This window comes from Nelumbo lutea, chromosome 6 (genome assembly GCF_056320005.1).
Source record: "Nelumbo lutea isolate HS-2025 chromosome 6, American lotus-T2T, whole genome shotgun sequence".
NCBI lineage: Eukaryota > Viridiplantae > Streptophyta > Magnoliopsida > Proteales > Nelumbonaceae > Nelumbo > Nelumbo lutea.
The window spans coordinates 44,571,010-44,586,761 of record NC_142689.1 but is presented as its reverse complement, the minus strand read 5'-3'; the positions used below and the strand labels follow the sequence as shown (position 1 = coordinate 44,586,761).

The 15,752-nt window shown below is 38.8% G+C and overlaps 1 protein-coding gene across 1 annotated transcript in view; it reads right to left on the bottom strand.

Annotated features, from left to right (window-relative positions):
- The window catches only part of LOC148848804 (putative glycosyltransferase At5g03795), a 31,359-nt gene extending 18,386 nt beyond the window's left edge, over positions 1-12,973 (bottom strand). Inside the window, exon 1 of the mRNA XM_088951869.1 lies at positions 12,268-12,973. Within this exon, the coding sequence (XP_088807995.1) occupies positions 12,268-12,646 (379 nt within the window). The 5' untranslated portion in view covers positions 12,647-12,973. The remainder of the gene's footprint in view (positions 1-12,267) is intronic.
- Positions 12,974-15,752: the final 2,779 nt, after the last annotated feature.

Below are 15,752 nucleotides of genomic sequence, written 5' to 3'. Positions count from 1 at the left end.
TCCTATTGTTTACCAGAAATGTGTTAGGTCTTGTACCACTTCCTTTTAGGCCTTTCTCTCTTCCATTGACAATTTGATACCTGAATGAACAGATGCCATGAAGGAAGAGATTAATGCTTTACATAAAAATGACACATGGGAAGTTGTAGATATTCTTGAGGGGAAGGAACCAGTTGGGTGTAAATAGGTTTTCACAATAAAACATAGGGTTGATGGCACAGTGGAGTGGTATAAAGCTCGTTTAGTGGCAAAGGGGTTTACACAAGTGTCTGTAGTGGATTATGTAAAAACTTTTGCACCCATTGCTAAGATGAACTCCATTAGAGCTCTTTTCTCTTTAACTGCTAATCTTGATAGGAACCTTCATCAACTTGACATCAAGAATACATTCTTAAATGGTGACCTTGAAGAGGAAGTATACATGGTGCAACCCCCCGGTTTCAGAGCTCAAGGTAAAGAACAGAAAGTGTGCAGGTTAAAAAAATCATTATATGGCCTGAAACAATCACCGAGAGCCTAATTCAGTAGGTTCCATGTAGCAGTTCAGCAAAGAGGATACAAACAGTGTCAATCTGATCACACACTGTTTGTGAAAAAGGGAAAGGAAAGACTGCAGCACTGATAGTATATGTTGATGATATAGTTATCACTAGTGATTGGAATAATGAAATTCAAAAGTTAAAGAGTTTCCTTGCTACCCAGTTTGAAGTGAAGGATCTAGGTCCTCTAAGGTACTTCCTTGGGATTGAAGTTGCCCGCTCACAAAAGGGTATCTTCATTCCCCAAAGAAAGTATGTCCTAGATCTACTCCAAGATATAGGAAAATTGGGAGTGAAGCCTATTGATTCCCCAATTGATCCTAACCACAAATTAGGAAACTGTCAATGTGAACCCATTGAGGATGTGAAATTGTTTCAGAGACTTGTAGGAAGATTGTTATATCTTTCTATGACTCAACCAGACATCGCTTATGCAATGGGTGTTCTTAGCCAGTTCATGCATGCTCCTAAGACTACCCACTTTGAAGCAACAAAAAGAGTTCTCAGATATCTTAAGAAGTTCCCAGGTGCAGGCTTGTTGTTCCAAAAGCATGGGCATTTGAAAGTTGAAGTGTATACCGATGCAGTTTGGGCAGGACCCTTGATCGGAAGTCAACCAGTGGCTATTGTACCTTTTTAGGAGGGAACCTAGTTACCTGGAGAAACAAAAAGTAGAATGTGGTAGCTAGGTCTAGTGTTGAAGCTAAATATCAGGCAATGTCTCATGGGGTGGCTGAAAATTTTGTTGAGTGAATTGGGCTTTCCAGTTGATAGACCTATGTGTTAGACAGTTTTGTATGCCCTTAGCTTCAATCTGATTTGATGTACTTTTGTTATTTAGTGGAAATAAATAAAGTGCATGTTTGATTCATGTTGTTTGGTTTAATTCTGTGTAAAACCCTAAAACTGGACATTTATAGAGACTCATGTTAGTTTTAAATGTTCACAGCCGTTGGATAAGTCTGGGGAGATTTATCCTGCCAAGGCTGATACTGGTGTGCCACCAAGTGTTGGGATGGCCTGTCTCAGCCATCAGGGTAAGACCCGAGGCACATGCAGTATGGGATTACTTGAATCCTTGAACCGGACCAGATTTCCAGTATTGCCCTGGACCTTGGAGATAGATGGGCAAAACTGGAAAGTTACACCTGACCCCTAGACTCAATTATGACATTTCACTAGGTGTTGGATCAGGCTGCCTTTGATATGCCATTCAGTGAGATCCTTAGCGGGGATCAAAACCTGGGTATGTTGGGGCAGTTTGAGAATTCATCTGAGTGGGTGATCATAGTGACAGAACCAGCCACTTTGTCGGACAAAGGGTAATGATCGGGAATGCACTCTCTCTGATGGAAACCAAACTGCTGGCAGTTGATTTCAATCGTTGGAATTTTGTTTTGCAAAATTAATATATTTATATATATATATGTACGGTTTCGAATTGTTTGCAAATAGTTTTAATTCCCGGAATCCATGTGAGAGGAGAGTGCGGCACTGTTCCTTGCAGCCGAGGGAGAGGTCCTCTCTTGTCGGGCAGTGCTTGATCATTAAGGGCTGAGAGGTTAAGTGTAAGACCATTGAGGATAATACCTGATGGGCTAATCTTGCACCTGCCCACAGTCCCTGGGTTTTTATAAGATGGCTTGGCCCAGGGACCACTTAATGTAAGTGTTGGGCCCATAGGGTCCATATGATGGACTCAAGGGGTTCATTGAGTTTTTCAGTGAATTCGGCTGGGCCTTGTTTTAGAGGCTGGGCCGAACCCATGTGGCTGGTGTGTAGATCAATGCTTGGGTCCCACGCCATACAAAGAAGCACAACTGGGCAGCAAATTGGAAAGTAATTAGACACTGAACACTTAATGGGCCAAAAGCCCATTTCGAGGTGGGCTGATATGATCACCCATCCTTGGGGCGAATTTGAGATTAAAGTTAGTAAAAAGATTGGGCATTTAGCCTTATCCACTCTTAGAGACCAAATTCAAATTAGATTTGAATCTGGTAACCTCCTGATAAGATCAGGAGTAAGCTAACTCTATCTGCAGAAAGGATTAAGATTATCCCCTATCCAAATACTGATTTGGATTGGGATAACTCCTAAAAAGGAGGTTTCTTAATCAAGAAGAAAGGAGGAGATTTCGAACCACCTTGAATAGGTATAGGATATCTCCTGCGAATTGAGAGAGGATTTCATTCATACTCTCCAGAAAAAGAGAAAAAAGCAGTTCAGCTTTTTTCGTTTTGAAGATCTCCTCCTGCCGCCGCCATCTGCCATTGCAAGATTAGATCTTTGCAGAAAAGAAAAGTCATGAAATCTGTTCTTGACATTAGTCTTGCAACAAAGACTAAAAGGATTCAGTGTTTAGTGTTTCCAGAGGATTCTTGTGAAGGATCCAGTGTGTAGGACACACCCTGCTGGTTCTGTTCCATCCACAACTGTGTCATCTTCAGTAGGAACGGATCTTGGAGCATTCTTTGGGCGTGAACACCAACTTTGGGAGATACTGCTTCTCCGGATCAGGTACATTCCTCCCATTTATCTTTTGGTACAGATCTGGTTTGATTATGGTTCAAGTAGGATCCTTGAATATTGTATTCTAAACTTAGGGAATATGATTCCCAGTTGAGAGAAGGTAGGAAATTTTTGAAATTCGCCCACCCATTCCGCAACCTTTATGGCGTCCATTAGATGGATCCTACCATTCTTTCACTATGACTCTTTACTGTGATAACAAAGTAGCCATAAACATCGCTGATAATTCTGTGTTGCATGATAGAACTAAGCATATCGAAGTTGACAAACATTTCATCAGAGAGAAGGTTGTCACAGGAAAAGTGTGTACTCCCTATGTCAGTTCTGAAGACCAACTTGCAGACATCTTCACAAAAGGGTTACATCACTTGCGACATTATGATTTATGTGACAAGTTGAGCATGATTGATATCTATGTCCCAACTTGAGGGGGAGTGTTGAAAGGTTATTATTCTGTAAGTTTAGTACCATAGTGGTACTTTGGTACTTTCAGCACCTTTTATTTTAAGTTGTGTTTCCCTAGTACAAATAATAAAAAGCTGGCACCACCAACCTCTTTTGAGTGACTCCAAATCTCTCTCTTTCTGCTCTCTTCTCTCTTCCTTTCTTTCTACTCTTCTGGATAACAGTACCTAAGGATGGTCTTTTAAGTACCATCATGATCAATTTGAACAGTTTGGGCATGTTCTCAAACAATTGGACAAAACTTCTATTACTCCACCTCGTATGCAGCAAATTCAGGTAACCAAGCCAATGTTTTCCATGTTTCCTCAATTCCTTCTCAATCTTCCTAGAACATTCATTCAGGTGCTACAAACCATATGACTGGTAAGTTTTCCCTTTTCTCTTCTTATCGTATTTTGTCTAGAAAAGACACAATTTAACTTAATGATGGCTCTTGTTCTTTTGTTTCTAGATAGGGAGTTGTCTCTCTTCCAAATGGCCTAACCCTGTATGATGTTTACCATACTACAAAGATGCCTATTAATCTCTTATCTATTCGTTGCATTACTAAGTCTTTAAATTGTTCTATAACCTTTCTCCTTGACTCTTGTGTATTTCAGTATTTGACTTCGGGGAGAATGATTGGTTGAGGTCGCATAATAGACAAACTCTGCATTTTGGATTTAGTGGCCTATGATTCTTCTAAGAGCACCAATTTATTGAGCCAGTCTAGTTTGTGTAAGAGGTAATGTAATAATGACAATATTTACCTCTAGCATTGTCGTTTGGGTCATTTGTCCTTTGTTTCTTTGAAGGTTTTGTTTCCAAACTTGTTCAAGTTAGTGGTCTTTGTCATCATTGGAATGTACTAGTTGTTAGTAAGCAAACAATGTAGAAACTTATATCCTCCTATTAACAAAAGATCTGCCTTTCCATTCCATATTGTGCATTCTAATGTGTGAAGCCCTTTTTCTATTGTGGCTGAAGGTGGATATCAATATTTTATAAATTTCATAGATGATGGCTCAAGCTACACATGGACATATTTGGTGTGATTTCATGATAAAGTTACTAACATTCTAAAGCATTTTTATCGTATGGTTTATACACAATTTCATGTCAATACTCAAATTATTCACTCAGACAATGGCAAAGAGTACTTTTCCAAGGATGCCAATGCCTATATTCTAGATAATGGAATACTACATCAGGGATCTTGCTCTAAAACACCATAACAAAACAATGTTGCTAAGAGAAACAACAAGAATTTATTCGAAGTGGCTTGTGGTTTTCTTATCTAGATGAATGTTCCAATGTGGCTTTGGGGTGATGCAGTTTTCACTGCAGCCTACCTAATTAATCACATGCCATCGAGACTATTGCACTCTCAGGCGCCGCATCAGTTGCTTTTCCCTTAATCTCCTTTGTTTTCCATTCCTCTCTACATGTTTGGCCATCAATGTTTTGTCCAGAATCTTTCTCCCTTATCTAGTAAGTTGGAGCCTCGTACAATTTCTTGTGCATTTTTTTATAATTGAAATGCAATTTCTTGTGCATTTTATGGTTATCCTTCTACTCTCATGAAGTATAAGTGTTTTGACCTATGTCTCACAAGGTTTACATCTCCATGAATGTTTCTTTCTTTGAGTCACGTCCTTTCTTTACTACCTCACCTCAGGGGGAGAGTGATGGTGAGTGTCAACACCTGATTTTTTATCGGTCCCCTCTCTAACCCACTTCTTGCAACCCAGATGCCCAATCAGACGTCACCAATCTCTTTAGAACATGCCAAAACCCCAAAAAAACCAAATTTCAACTCAAATAAGCTCAAATCCACCGTTAAATCTACAAGCTTCCCTTCCGACAGTCATGATTGTGTCACATCACTGGAGAGGTCAGCCCACTCTCACTTAACACATCTAAAAACCCTAAAAATAAAACCCTAGCCGCCCCCTCTCCATTCCCTCTAGAAATTCACATTTGAATTTAAATTTAAAGTTCTAGACATTTAATTAAGGGGACAAGAAAGAGTGTTTCAAGGAGGCTTGTATGGCCATTAATGAGAGGGAGAGGAGCAAACCTAGACAAGGGGGTGTCTAGGTTCATCCCAACCAAGAAAAGAGAAAAGGAAAAAGGAATAAAAACACAAAAAATCTAGAAATGCCCCACCCCTTAGATAAGCATCAAAGCATCCTATCCCTTCATCCTCTTGAGCACTTTGACCAATCCTTAAAATGCCCTAACTAAACCCCAACTAGACCCAAACCCATTTGGTCCAAATGTGATCAAACCCTCCCCCCAAACCAAACTAGGAGCCTTCCCATTTGATTTTGAACTAAAAAAACCAAGAAAAACTGAAAAAAAAAATCAAAGAAAAAGAGGCTATTAGACCCAAATCCGAACCTAAGGGGCTCTCACACCCATCTCTCATCTTTTGCCTCTCCTCTCCACCCTCCTCCTTCCTCTCGCCTCTCACACTCATTCTCACTCCCTCTCACAACCAAGAACCAAACCAGCACCACCCTCATCTCCCTCCTCCCTCCAACCTATCACTATCAACCTCTCACCCAACCAAACTCCCCCTTCATGAAACCTCCATGAACACACCCACTATCTTCATCCTCTCTTCTTGGACCACCATGACCAAACACTAGACCATCTTCTTCTTCACATGAAAACCCCCACCAAACCCTAGATCATCTCCCCCTCTCACTTTCCACCATCAAACCAAAACAATTAGGCTAGGCCATTCGACCATGTGGAAGGAAGAAGAGAAGAAGAAGAAGAAGAAAGTGGAGGAAGAAAGCACAAGAGGAAAGAAGAAAGAAGAGGGAACCCCCATTTTCGACCAAGGAAAAAAACAAGAACCCCCATTTTCGGCCATGTGAAGCAAAGAGAAGTAGGAGGAAGAGAAAACTCGGCCTAAGAACTCAAGGACCGAGTCAGTCCATGGAAGCCAAGGAAAAAAAAGGAAGATGTAAGACGAAGATAGAGGAAATTCGAGCCAACCCCTCACCTATTTGGTTCAAACAAAGCATCACTCACAAGAGGACTGAACATTTCAACACCATCATCTCCAATCAAAGTTGCCCCATCCTCCACCTTTGCTTTCGAAGTGTTTGTCAAAAGGCCACAAAGAGGTGAGCTTCTCACCTTATCCTACTTTTTTTCTTTTTTATTCTTTCTTCTTTCTTTCATTTTATACATTGGAATTTTTTTTTGCTAAATGAAAGACAATTTTATTAATAAGATAGAAAAGGTGTACAGACACCCTAAGAGGAGGCACAAGATGTAACCCCCTTAGGAAAGAGAATATAAACACACTCTTAACAGAAATACACTTATAAAGTAGCCAAAACAAATCACCCCTCGAAGCCCCTTGTTTAGCCAAGGAATCAGCCATAGCATTTGCTGATCTGCTAACCCACTGAAAGCTTACTGTCATGTTTCTTGTCAGCTACTTAACCTTCTTGAGAAGATCCCTGTAACCCCAAAAAAACCGTATCCAGATCTGACAGCCAACCTACTACCACCTTAGAGTCCCCCTCAACTATCAAGTGTTCCACCCTAAGTTGGTTTACAACCTGTTAGTGATGCAGTTCAGAATAGGTTGATTTTGCCTGTTCCCAAGTCTCATAAGTTGTTTCAACCCACATAAAGTTCCTTCTCACCTGAGGTTGCATAGACACTAAAAGTCAGGACATAACCATGCTGTTTTCCTGGTTCCATCTGTCATACTCAGCACTCCCAAAAGTAGGTTATTTAATTCTCCCATTTATATATCATATATTTCCCCTTGCAGTAATGTATAACTTCATCTCTTTCGACCATTCTAAATAATTTAAGCCATCCAAGGGTATGACAGCCATAGGGAAGGATAAATACATACCCCCACTCATTCCATTCTACATTGAGGAAACACCAGATGTGGCAGAATCTTCACCACTCATGATCACAGCTTCAGGTCACACTCAAAGTAGGCACAAAAAACCTTAAAAAAGAGCAGTCTAACACCCAAAAAAAAAAAACTCTTTGCGCTAGGAGACTAGAGACAATCACCCCCCTCCTTTTCTTTTTGAAAACTCAGCACTTCAATCACAAAAGAAAAACAGTTACTGTTACAGCACTAACAGGTCATCACTGGCCTGCAATAAATCAGATATGGCTGCTGTTGCAGCACATACAGGTCATCTCTTGACCTACAAATCAGATATGGCTGCGGTGGTACCATATACAGGTCATTCCCTGACCTACAAATCTATCATAAGGCTGTTGTCACAGCATAAAAAGGTCATCACAGGGATTGGCCGATCCCACAAAAAAGGAAAGAAAGAGGTTCTGATCACCTCACATGAAACAAGTGAACCTACTACAGGTTCTGTCCTGGTACACGACCAGAAAAAAAAAAGAAAAAAAGAAAAAAAGAAAAAGGAGGAAGGGAGAGAAGGTACTTCAGTCCGATGCAGTATTTTGGATCTTCAATAAACCAAACAGTAGTTGGCGAAGAGAGAAGACAGAAAATAATCTTGCTCGATCTCTCCTTTCAGATCTAATAGTCCCACTCTGATACCATGTTATCCAGAAGAGAAGAAGAAAGGAAGAGGGAAGAGAGAGGAGAGAGGAGAGAAGAGAGATTGAGAGTCAAAGGTGTTGCTGGCAGTGCCAGCTTTTTGTATTTATGCTAGGGTGACATAAAACAAAATAAAAAATGTAGAAAGTACAATAGTACCACTGCGGTACTAATAAGCTTCCCAACAAAAGATAGCAAACTTTAGGAGGTATAGGCCTTGGGCATAACTCTTTGACAGGGAAAACCCCAAAGGAAGAAGAAGACCAAAGGGATTTGAAAAAAGAAGCAAAAGTGAAGGAACCATTAGAGGTCATAGTCCAGATTCTTTTATCAAGTTTGAGATGATCCAAACACACAGAGTCTAGAAGAAGTAGAAGCTCAGAGACCATGGTTTTCGAACCGTCGTTGACCGGGACGTTTGGACCATTCAACTTGGGAACCATCCAGGCAACCGGTTCCGTTTTACCCCAAACCTGGTCCTTGGCCAAAAACCGTTGAATCGGTCAACAACCCGTTGACCTGGGTGATAGAATCATTGACCTGTTTAATGGTTTTGGCTGTTTCTAAATTTTAATTAATTTTTTATTTTTTTAATTTATTTATTTTGTTAGAACGGGCCATCTGTTCCAACCGCACATTCGAACCGTCGACCTGGAAACCGGTGGCTAGAACGGTTCCGGTTCTGGGTTGTTTTTTAAAACATTGTCAAAGACACAAGATTATTCTTCATCCTTAAAACTCTACAAAAACCAAAATCCCAATTTAAAGCCAAAGGAAGAACCGAAGGGGAAAGGAACCTTGAAATAGGCTTCTTTTTAAAAAGGGAAATGGAATAGAGAGAGGGAATGAGATCTTTTAGAGGTTAATTACCCACCCAAACATCCTCCCAAAACAGAACAGAATTTCCATAGCAAACATCATACCTTACTTTTCTACTTTCAGCATTGGATATTGTTAATGCTCTAATTAGTTTTCTACTTTCAGCATTGGATTATTTTGTTGTAGGGAGATGTTATGCATTTTTTTTAAGTTAGTTTCATCATAGTTAAAAGTAGAAACATGTGAAAATTATTGACTAGAGGATTTTGTTGATTAATATATGTCTTCATAGTCCATCTTTATCTCATTTCAAATTACTACCATGCTGAAATCTCTCTAGCTTATAGGTTTTTTAATTCGGTTTTGTTTAGGTTAAGAGTATATGCATGCTTGAATGTCTTGCTTGGGGTAGTAGAATCATGTTAGTCACCCCCATTGATTGGTTCAATCATTTTTTCTAATGTCATTTGCTTCAACCATGTGGTGTTTCCACTTTATCCTTTGTAGTATTAGCCAACAAATTTTTTTTCCAATATACAGTAACATAGAATTACACAGCCAAGACCTCACCATGTAATTCTCCTGCAACCACCAAGAAGGATTTGAATCAGGTTTCTTCTCCTCTCCAATAATATACCCCCTTTTTTTTATGAATAATATACCCCAATTTTCCAAGTGCACCAATAGCCATCTTAGCTAATTGTTCCTGTTCTAGATAATTTGTACCATCCAATTTAACTGTTGTAATAACCCCAGACCCAAATGGGTCATTGGCACTTACAAAATTCTAGATCTCTAGTTGACTTATGCTCAACACTAGACCCCTTCATATCAACTCACCAACTTAAAACAGAAAGGAAAGCAATTAAAAAACACTCCAAGATAGATCGATCTCACAGAAAAAGATAAGGGTCCCTTCTAGAAGTCAAAAACCTACTCTGGTGAGAATTCTCCCTTCCTATGGAGGGAAAGAAGAGAGAAAAAACCCAATCAATCACTCTTAGAGGCTCAAAAAAGGCCAAAAACTGAACTTCCCTCCATTGAATCCTCCAATCTGTCTGGAAAAACCTGAGTGCCCTTCACCAAGTCAAAAATAAAGAGTCCAATCCAACTAGGACTCTTCCTGTCATTCCAGTTCATCCTGATTTTGATGCCTAACACAAATCACCCTCCTGATTACTAAATCCCACCAAAAAACTGAGCCACCCTCCAATTAGGGGTTTTCATAGTTTGGTGGCCTATTTTTGAAACCGAACCAGTCCTACCAATTTCTAGAAAACTAGTTACCGAAACCAAACCGAAGTCGATCGGTAACTAGTTGACCGGTTTGGTTAACCGTGGATTCAATTCGTCAGTTTTTCGGTTTTTTATATTTATAATATATATTGTAAAAAACATATAAATATATAATAAAAAATAGAAATATATATAAACTATTATATTTTAAACAATAAATAATAAATTATATATTATATATAATAAATATATATTTATATAAATAATGCATAATTATTAATTTATAATATATAGAAAATATAAATATATATATATAAAATATATAGAAATATATGTATACCGGTCGGTTCAATTAACTACCGGTTTTCTACATTGGTTAACCGAAACCGTACCAGTACCTCTAGTTTTTTAAAAGTATCAAACCGGTTTTTTGGTTCAGTTTGGTTTTTTGGGTTTCCAGTTTTTCTTGCTCACCCCTACCTCCAATCCCACCAAAAAACTGAACCACCCTCCATAGAATCCTTTAATGTGTCCGGAAAAACCTAAGTGCCCTTCACCATGTCAAAAATAAAGAGTCCAATCCAACTACGACACTTCCCGTCACTCTACTTCTTCCTAACTTTGATGCCTAAACAAAAATCACCCTCTTGATTACTAAATCCCACCCAAAAAATCCAAGAACTAGGCAATCCAGAGACAATTGACCAGCACTCTATTCCCTCATGCAGTCAGCTGACCTAGGGTTGCATGGATCACCTCCAAGAAAGCCTAACTAGGCTCTACTAGCAAGTAGAAATCAGCGGAAAATCAAAAAAGATATAAAAGAGAAGAAGAGAAGAGAGAATTTGTGAGAGAAGATAAGTGATGAAGAAAGAATGAAGAAAAGAAGAGAAATTCTGTAATTGATCAAAAAAAATTTGCAATAAGTGGGAGAATATCATTTCTTATACTCCTCTTGCTAAATAATTTTACTTCTTGTATATGAATCACAGATATCACATCATGTAGCCCCTTCATGTATGGGGATTTGTCCCTTCATGTTATTGATCCCTATGGTTTATTAAAATTGTACCCTATAATGTGAAATTACTTAAGAAAAAACTTTATAAGTAAAGGAGTAAAACAAGTTTTCTCTTACTTTGTCTAAATTTAATAGTTCTTTGTTTAAAACATCGGTCAGAGCTTCCCCAATTGTTTTGCTAAGAAATTGATCACTCAGAAAAGACATTATGTCATACCAGGTTTCCTCCATTTGTTGCAACAGTGTACTATTGTAACTAAAACGGACAGAATTTCCAGTGCAGTGGTTGGTTCAAAAATACAGAAGGAAGATTTCACATTGGTAGCACCTTTAAATTTCATTATTTGGATGTCCATGCCACCCAGAGAGGTAATGTGCATACACAGAATAAACCCTTTGGAAGTTCGCATTGACAACTTTCCCAAAGAACAATTTGTTTATGGCCATTTATCAATAAAAGATTCATTCTAGTCATTAAGATATATTAGCATATAATACTTTTCACTTGTTATGGAATTCCTATCTAAGGCATATCAATTTATCTAATCCTACTGAACAGGCATTCCACAAATATAACAGGACGCATTTCCTTTGCAAATATAAGAAGAATTTAGTAGACATAATCACATAATCCATTTGCAGAAATGAAGCCAAACCTAAGGAAAATTTCCTGGAAGCTACAATGTAATGGGATAAAAATAAATGGGTTCTAACACAAATGTAGCATCTCAACCTATAACATAAATGTGTTCAGCAATCTGAGCTTTTTTTAATGAAATTTGCCTTTTTAGGCTTTGAAAAAAAAGAACGATAACTAAAGAACAGAGTATGGAATTCTGAAATGAACTTTAAATTAACAACTCAAAAGAAAGTAGCGCAAGGTGCCATCCAGCAGGTTGGTAAGGTTTCCTGCTAGTCGTAGGGGAGACTTGGGATCGATAAAAAAAATTAAAAAAAAAAAAACAACTCAGAAGAAAGTACGTCTTCAATAATTTGAATGTAAGATCTATATTGTTTGTGACAATTATACATTTCAACAAACTGCATTCCAAGCAAATTCAAAGAAAAAACTATATCCATAAGAACAAAATTAAAAACCAACACACCATTTGAACCAATAGGCTGGTGACTTTCCATATACCGAAGATTCTCAATTCCTTCACGAGTGTAGTTCCAGAGCGGCAGGATTTTACTAGCCTCAAGCGACTCGGGAGGCACATCGGGAGCACTTGCAGAGGGACTGTGAGACGAATCATGTGCAATTTGGTGTGTCGTAGGAGGTATTCTTGAAGAACCGATTGGTGATTTTATCATAAGATGTGGATGGTGTTGATGAATGAAAAACTTTGAGGTTGAAGAAACATAAACGAGAATGAAAAGAGAAGTAAGAAGAGCCAGGCATGTCGGTATGAAGAAAAAACTTCTGAAAGAATCCAATGATCGAAGGCCAGAGAAATAATAAAGCAGAAACGGAAAAACAGCCATAGAGATTGCTAGCTTCTCTGGGGAGAGAGAGAGAACAGACTGAGAGACGAAGAGCCAGAGAGTGAGAGAGTGCCTGGTGAGGGGCTGAGGGTGAGACAAAAGGGGAAAATGATCCAGGAAAGACACGGTACCGAAACGGCTCTGACCAATTAAAAACCATCAACCACCGGATTGGTTATCACGTTTATGATACCGGTTGATTGGTCAGATAATGTCCTTCCCGTATCATAATCGACCGAATTCTTCACGTTAATTTATATTTTTATACTTTTTTTTATTATTTTTATCGGTTATTCGACCTCAGAAATCGAAATGGCCGATGGCCTTGTACGGTATGCGAATTGAATTGATAGGGCGCTTATAAACTATGATATTTGAGCTCTATTAGATTCTTGAACTCGAGCTCGAGCTCGAGTTAAAGGTCATAGGTTAGAGCTTGGCTACATACCTTTGATTGCAGGTTTCTTAAGCAGCCGAGGTTCCAAATCGAGCTCTTCCTCAGTTGCTGAAGTGTCGAGCTAAGGTTTTTCTATTAGACGAGGTGTTTGAGCTAAGGTCTCTCTTAATTGATAAGGTGTTGAGCTGAGGTCTCTCTCAATTGTCGAGGTGTTGAGCCAAGATCTCCCTCAGTGACTAAGGTCTTCTTTAGTGGTTAATGTGTCGTTGAGCTCATGCTCGATTCAAATTAGAGACTTGAGCTTAAGCTCAGAAGCTCGAGCTCAGATCGGTTCGAACTCGACTACCTTTGATTGTAGGTTCCCTAGCAACCGAGATGTTGAGCTGATGTCTCCCTCAGTTGGAGAGAGAGTGGCATTCTTGTAATTTATAAGGAGAGAGAGAGAGAGAGAGAAAGATGACATTCTTGTAATCATGGTTTTTAAAACCGATCCGGAGACGGAACCGGTCAAGGGTCCGGTTACTGAGTTGAACGGTCCGATCGTTCGAACCAAACGTTCGGCCCGTTAGAACCAAATGAACGACTCGTTATGACAAAAAATAAATAAATAAATAGAAAATGGTCAAAATGCTTCGAACGGTTAACCTCTCGGGTCAACAGTTTGCTAACCAAAATCAACGGTTTTGGGCAAATTTCCCATTTTGGGGAAAACCAAAACTGGTCACCTGATCGGTTCCCGATTTTTTTAGTCCGATCCTCCGGTTTGGTCCAGTTTTGAAAACCGGGTCTTGCTTGTAATTTGTAAGAAAGAGAGAGAGAGAGAGAGAGTTGGTAGGAGAGAGAGTGGCATTCTTGTAATTTAAAAGAAAAAAACAAGAGAGAAAGAGAGTTGGTAGGAGAGAGTGGGATTCTTATAATTTGAAAAAGAAAAAAAGCATAAGAGAGAGAGTTGGTAGATAGTGGCATTCTTGTAATTTCTATGAGAAAAGGAAAAAAATATTGTTAGATTCCATTTCACTCATCCTTAGGCCTTCTTATGTACACATTTCAATTTAATATATTTATATTGATTACGAGTTGCTCCACCTACACTCACACGTCAGCTCTGCACTTGTTAATGTTAGATTTGATCGAGTAAGGATAGATTAGTCTTTTCATTATGTTTTAAGTTATATGATGATGTGGCAATTCTAGTATTACTTTTGTAGTTCTCTTGTCCCATACTAGGGGTAGTTTTGTCCTTGTACACTAATTACAATATAATATACATTATGGTCGACTAGTAGGGTTTAGACTCTCTAGTTCGATAACTTCTTCTTCCTCTTCTTCTTCTTCTCTCTCTTCTTCCTTCTCTACTGGTTCGAACTGTTGAAACATGGTATCAAAGCACTAAACAAAGGAGAAGAAGGTTGCGGCTTCAAGTCTTCTAACCTACGATCTCTCCTTCTTCTCTTTTCTCCTTCTCTAGGCTACAAAATCTAAGGCACACAACTTGGTGGATGCGGCACTATTTTATTTTTTTAGGACCGTTGTAATCCCTATTACAAGTGTTATGAAGGGGCGACAACCCTAGGATATCAGTTTAATACCGGTGTCACCATGAGTGACAACCCTAGTCGTGTGGTGGTGTTGGTAGTGCTTACCCTCTATTGAGCAATTTCAAGAGGGTTTGTGTGGTTGTTTGAGTTGTTGTCATGGTGATTAATTGTTGGTAATGGTGGGAAAAGAAAAAAAAATCTTTTCAATGAAAGGAGTGGCTGAATATGTTTGGATGGTAGTTTACATCAATGTTTTTTTATCTGAATGGTAGTCAAATCTCTCTAAATGGTTGTTTACATCAAGTTTTTGATCTAAATGTTAATTTACATAAAACTTGTTGTTTTGTGACTGGTTGCGAGACTGTTATAAGTGATTTGGAGACTGTTGTAGTATTGCCTTGACAACAATATTTGTTTGGTGGTTTGAGAATTCAACATTAGAAATAGTATTGGGGAACACAATGACAGCAACTAGAGATGGTGGTAGTGATCAGAAATCTGGTGTGATGATCCCCTCAAACTATCTAGGTGTGCAGATGACTTCAATTAAACGCAATGGTGAAAATTATGTGCCATGGGCTAAGTCAGTGGAAGTTTTTTATCAAGGTAAAGAGGAAAATGAAACATGTGAAGGAAGATAAATCATCAGCTGAATCTCTGGGGTTTGATGACTAAGAACAAGAAGATGCCCAAATCACATGGTTGTGAAACAGTATGGAACCCAAGTTAAGTGTCAACTTTATGTTCTTAGATACAACTAAGGACATATGGGAATATGCCAAGAAACTTTATTCTGAATAGGATAATACTACGAGAGTATATCAACTATATCAGGAGTATTTCAATCTACAGCAAGGGAATCAAACCCTAGAAGAGTATTATGCCAGTATGAGAAATCTTAGAAATGAACTCAATGTCTATCATCCCCTAACTCCAAATGTTAAGGTTCAACAACAACAGAGAAAGCAACTGGATGTAATTAGGTTCTTAGTGGGGCTGAAATTAGAGTATGAACCAGTTAAAGTACAAATATTGGGAGGTTTTGCTCTTCCTACACTTGAGGAAGTATTTGCACGGCTTTGCAGGATTTCTTTAGGATCCACAGAGAGTACCACACCATCTAACAGATCAATATTTATTGTAGCAAGAGGAAATGGACGTGGTAATAGAG